The sequence below is a fragment of the Scyliorhinus torazame genome, chromosome 18 (assembly GCF_047496885.1).
Source record: "Scyliorhinus torazame isolate Kashiwa2021f chromosome 18, sScyTor2.1, whole genome shotgun sequence".
Lineage (NCBI taxonomy): Eukaryota > Metazoa > Chordata > Chondrichthyes > Carcharhiniformes > Scyliorhinidae > Scyliorhinus > Scyliorhinus torazame.
The window spans coordinates 68,635,889-68,641,888 of record NC_092724.1 but is presented as its reverse complement, the minus strand read 5'-3'; the positions used below and the strand labels follow the sequence as shown (position 1 = coordinate 68,641,888).

The following is a 6,000-nucleotide window of genomic DNA, read 5'->3' as shown; positions in this document are numbered from 1 at the left end:
CCAAATTTGTACTGGCACATTTTGTCCAATGGAATGGACCAAAAGCCGTTGCTAATGTCCAGAACCGTGAAAATGTTTGACTGAAGTCCCTTCTTTAACATGGTCTCGGGACTCGTGCCAACGTTGGGGGCTGCCAATGGAGTTACTTAGTTTAATTCCCTATGATCGATGGTCAGTCGCCATGAACCATCTGGTTTTCTTACGGGCCAAATCGGGGCACTGTTCATTGATGCTATGGGACGAATCACTCCTTGGTCCAATAAACTCTGGATTACTTTAGCTATCTCTCCCTCGGCCTGCTGTGGAAAACCATATTGTTTCTGGGGCTTAGGATCGGGACCTGTGATGTTGACCATTCCTGGAATCTTACTGCAATCGTGCTTGTGCTGGGCAAACAATGCTTTATGTCTCTTCAAGACTAACCTAACTGTTTTGTCCGTGGTAATAGAGTAATAGAATTTACAGTGCAGAAGGAGGCCATTCGGCCCATCGAGTCTGCACCGGCTCTTTGAAAGAGCACCCTACCCAAGCCCACACCTCCACCCTATCCCCATAACCCAGTAACCCCACCCAACACTAAGGGCAATTTTGGGCACTAAGGGCAATTTAGCAGGGCCAATCCACCTAACCTGCACGTCTTTGGACTGTGGGAGGAAACCGGAGCACCCGGAAGAAACCCACGCAGACACGGGGAGAACGTGCAGATTCCGCACAGCCAGTGGCCCAGCGGGGAATCAAACCTGGGACCCTGGCACCGTGAAGCCACAGTGCTATCCACTTGTGCTACCGTGCTGCCCATTTAATGGTTTGTGGATCAAATCAGTACTCTCCCACTGAGCTAATCCTGTCCCATGGTGGAACTGTGGCGTGCTCGTAGGCTGCCTTTAAGTCCTCACATTGTTTTTTCAGTTGTTCTGCTTGGTGTTCTGTTTCCTCTCTTACCAAAACCGCACGTTGTGTGTCTTGGTAGGCCTTATCATATTGGATCTGAAAGCTACTTAGGTGAGTGAGACAAGATTGGTGTGCCCGTTTGACATTAGCCACCTCCTTGTCCTTCGCTGCTAGCTGCTCTCGGGGTTGCCCATTTACTCTCTCACATTCGCTAACATTTCCCTCTCTACTCCTCTCCTTCTCCTCAAGCTGTCTATGGAGCGTCCTCACGACCTCCTCTGTTCCTCGCAATTGTGCCAAGCAGGACACGATTACCATCGTTTTACGAACTCAATTCAAATTCTTCTTTTGGATCTCGGTCAGGTTATCCCACCAAGTTTGTCCTATACTACCAGGAACTGTTTCCTCATTCGCACAAAACTCAGACCATAGGGGCCATCCTTTCCCCTTTAGGTACGTCCTAATTTCCTCTTCCCATATAGGACACTGTTCTGCTCTGTGGGTCGCTGAGACCTCGGGTTCTTGTGGGTGCATAAGGCGTTCCATTGCCTTCATTGCCACCTCTACGATTATCTCTGTATCTTTGCCGGGAATTTGGTACGGGGGAAATAAAGCGGTGGTGCAAACACTGGTACGGCTTAAGCTATTTTCCGGTTTACACAACTCCCGAAAGTTTCATGCAACAAAATCTATCAAGGTTACCTTATATCCCTTGTTAGTACACATGCAAATTACACACTTCCGAATTTTGGAGGTTTGATCGATACTGGTCTTACCCTTGTGGTTTCTTTATACTTTTCCAATTTGGATTTCTAATTTAACCGTTTTGTGGGTTCTCTTGGAGTGACACAGTCACTTCTGGGTCGAGTCCCGTCAGATGTCGCCAATAACTGTTGCCTTTTTTACCTGCTATAAACATGGCAATCAATAAGGTTGCCCTTCTTTATTTACATATCAATATTATATTGCTCAGAGTCGCCAGGTATTGAATGATACCACGACAAGGTTCAACCTGATATCGATCAAATAGCCAAACACCAGTTAGTTAGTTCAAGATCAAAGGTACTGTAATTACACACAATTATCATGCAACATAAACACTACTAGTTAAACTACACCTAACAACTATGACAACCTGTACTTAACTTCAGGCACCTGGCTTAGGTCAGAGGAACAGTGGCCTTTGTTTGAATCTGGATCTATCGGGTCTGGAGAAGTAACTGCTGCTCAGCTGGGCTCATCCGTCTGGTAGCAAGCGTTGAACTTGAACTTGCTTCTGGTGGTGCTGCAATTGGAGGTGGACGTTGCCGGAGCGCCAGGTCCAAGAGAGATCGAGCACATGGCGGTCTCTCTCTTTATCCTTGGGGAGTTTCACGCACTTTTGGGCGGTCGTTTGGTTTGGACCTCATTAATTGGGCAGTTCTCGAACACTGTCTTCGATCTGAGCCAATAAAGGGGCGGGTGCCTTGATGGCTGGGCATGTCTTAAGTGGTCATTGACCCTGTTGTTGATGCTTCCTGAGTAAAGGGAGTGGCGCTGAAATGTCTGGGATTGTATCGGTTACTCAAGTATCAGTCCTTTGTCTCACGGAGATGGGCCATCAAAATGCTAATCGGTTGGGGGTTTCGATGCTGTCTGGACTCTTTGCTCACAAATATACATTCAGGCTCTGAGCCTGCCTGAATCTTACATTGTCCATTTTGCCCGTTAGGCTTGTCAAACGTCCATGTCTCTTGTCGTAAGTGGTCATCCCAGATGGCTACAACCTGAGCTTGCTTTGACAATAAAACGACAAGTCATTCTATTACTTTTACAGGTATTCAGATATCTGGTAAATTAGTGAATCTTCTATTCTCGGGTCCCTGGGCTCAATATTCAGTAAATTAAATCATGGAGTGCTGTTAACAGGTGCGCTTACACACCCTTATACACAAGGGACCATAAAGATGTTTTTGCTGATCTATTATTGTTGTGCTGTATAATAAATCGGAGTTAACACAATAGCGCTGAACACTTCTGACTTGAACATGGCAACCGGTTTAGCCCAGGAGGCTTTGGGAGAGGAATTAACTTGTGCTATTTGTCTGGAGATTTATACAGACCCAGTCATACTCGATTGCAAACACAGTTTCTGTCGACCCTGCATTGAAGAAGGCTGGAATGATGTGGCAGCTCCTTATTGCTGTCCGGAATGTAGGGCAGAGTACAACGACAGGCCCGAACTGGAGAGGAACTTCAAACTGGCAAATATCGTCCAGAAATACCTGGCCCTGGAGGTCTCTCAGGATGCTGTTCTGTGTAACTACTGCACCGAGAAACTGCGGCCAGCCATGAAAACCTGCCTAAAATGTGAAGCCTCGATGTGCCCTGAGCATCTGAGACATCACACCGAGAGCACGGTGTTTAAAAACCATCTTCTTGTAGACCCCACTGCAGACGTGTCCCGGTGGAAATGCAAAGAGCACCAGGAACTGCTGAAGATTTACTGCAAGGATGATAAAGTGTGTGTGTGCACCCTCTGTACTCTGATCGGGAAACACAAGGACCATCGTTGTGGCAGCATCAGTGAAGGGGAGAAGGAACTGAGGGTAAGTGTGTGATACTTGCTGAATATCAGGGTATGTGCCAGGCTGTGAGAAAGATGGAGAGCCACATCTCCTATATTCATCATTTTAATTTTCTGCTTTGTAACCAGATAAACTCTAATTAAATCAGTGTTAGTTGTGTAACTTGGCATTATGCCAAGGGTGGGATCAGTCCAATGCAATAATTCATTACTGAATTAAAAATGGATATTGGTTATTTAATTGTAGCTCAGGTTACTTTTCGTTTAATGTTTAATTTATATTCTACTTCCGTCAATCAATCTGTGCAGGCAGTGAATTTTGGGGAAATTACAGCAGGACTATAGTATTTTGAAATGTTGAAGACAGAATCATTGGCAATGGAGAGACTGGCGTGCAGTACAGGGTGATGAGGACACACATCAACTCTGGATCTAATACTTGCTATCGTTGACTTAGAGCTGGCAATGCTGGAGTTAGCTTGAGGAATGTCCTATTCACTAATTCACTGTTTTCAGATTTGACAGCATTTGTTTTAAATAATGAATATTGGTGCAAACATTGAAACTAAAGAATACTGTGGATGCTGAAACAAAATAAAAACAGAGAATTGCCCTCCCTTGATGCTCCGCCCCCGATGTGCTGACTTCTCGATGGCGTGGGTCACTTGTGGTCTGAGGTTTTGTCAACCTTGCATGGTGGCTGCGGGCTGTGTCCAGCGCTGCCACAGTCGGGGGGTGGGGGGCCATTCCGCTAGCCGGAGGGGGCTTCGGCGGGGATTGGAGGGTCTGGTGGGGGATGGTCCGGGGGTAGCGAGGGTTTACTGGGGGTCACTATCTGACAAGTCGGTCCACGCGCATCCGGCGCCATGTTAGAATCATAGAATGTACAATGCAGAAGGAGGCCATTCGGCCCATCGAATCTGCACCGGCCCTTGGAAAGAGTACCCTACCCAAGCCCACACTCCACCCTATCCCCACACCTCTTATCTCTGTAACCCCAACTAACCTTTTTTTTTGGACACTAAGGGCAATTTAGCATAGCCAATCCCCCTAGCCTGCACATCTTTGGACTGTGGGAGGAAACCGGAGCACCCGGAGGAAACCCACGCAGACACGGGGAAAACGTGTAGACTCCGCACAGACAGTGACTCAAGTGGGACTCTAACCTGGAACCCTGGAGCTGTGAAGCAACTGTGCTAAACATTGTGCTATTGTTCTGCCCTTCATAACGAGAGAATTTGAGTATAGGAATAACTACAATTGTATAGGCATTGGTGAGGCCACACCTGGAGCATTGGAGGATTATATTTATTGGAGGTTAGAAGAGTATGGGGGGAATCTCATAGAAACTTATAAAACTCGAACAGGAATAGGCAGGGTGGATTCAGAAACAATGTTACCGATGGTGTGGGAGTCCAGGAGTGGTTGGACGGCGCGACCGCTGCCGGTCACCGCCGTGCACATGCGCAGCCACGGACTCGGCAATTCTCCATCCGTATCTGCAGGGAAAGCTGGGGGTGTTACGTGGCGCGGTTGCTTGCCCCCCACTGGGCGGAGCATCGGTGCGGGGGCAAGGCCGACTTTTTGGTCGTAATTCCTTTTTTTAAATTTAGAGTACCCAATTCACTTTTCCAATTAAGGGCAATTTAGCGTGGCCAATCCACCTAACCTGCACATCTTTGGGCTGTGGGGGCGAAACCCACGCAGACCTGAGGAGAATGTGCAAACTCCACACGGACAGTGACCCAGAGCTGGGATCGAACCTGGGACCTCCGAGCCGTTAGGTAGCAGTGCTAACCACTGCACCACCGTGCTGCCCTTTTGGTTATAATAGGCAGTTAGTTGATGGATGGCACATGCTCCGGACATAGCCTCAAAATCGGAGAATCTAGCCCATAGCCAATGTTTCAGGTGGAGGGAATTTTGTTGTTGGTATCTGATTACCAGCATTTTCTGTTATTTTATCTTACATTTTATCAGGAGCAGAAAATAATGCCTAGGTTCTGTAAGAGTGGTGAAGATGATTGAAGATGCAGTAAAGCAACAGAGATTAGGACAGGACGAGGATCAAGTTGGTCAGGGTTTGAGGGAGCTGCTCAAAGGGAGAGATTTCAGAGTGTAAAATCCAGGTGACTGCAGGCACAGCCTTTGATGAGGCAAAGAAGAGGGATCGAAGAAGGCATCAGAATCAGAGGAATGGAGTAGGGCTGGAGGATGTTGTTTTTTTTTAAATTTAGAGTACCCAATTCACTTTTCCAATTAAGGGACAATTTAGCGTGGCCAATCCACCTACCCTGCACATCTTTGGGTTGTGGGGGCGAAACCCACGCAAACACGGGGCGAATGTGCAAACTCCACACGGACAGTGACCCAGAGCCGGGATCGAACCTGGGACCTCAGTGCCAGTGCTGCCCCTGGGGCTAGAGGATGTTATCAACTTCCCTGGCTGCCTCAGAAACTTGGACAATCAGTAAAGATCTGAGGAAGAAAGTAGAGGCCTTTGAAACATGCATGCACAAAATCCAGATATAAATTATAAAACA

General features: G+C 47.3%; 1 protein-coding gene across 1 annotated transcript in view; it reads left to right on the top strand.

The window, feature by feature from the left end:
- The first annotated feature begins 2,918 nt into the window (after positions 1-2,918).
- Positions 2,919-6,000, top strand: part of LOC140394745 (E3 ubiquitin/ISG15 ligase TRIM25-like) — a 42,234-nt gene continuing 39,152 nt past the window's right edge. Inside the window, exon 1 of the mRNA XM_072481962.1 lies at positions 2,919-3,479. Within this exon, the coding sequence (XP_072338063.1) occupies positions 2,919-3,479 (561 nt within the window). The remainder of the gene's footprint in view (positions 3,480-6,000) is intronic.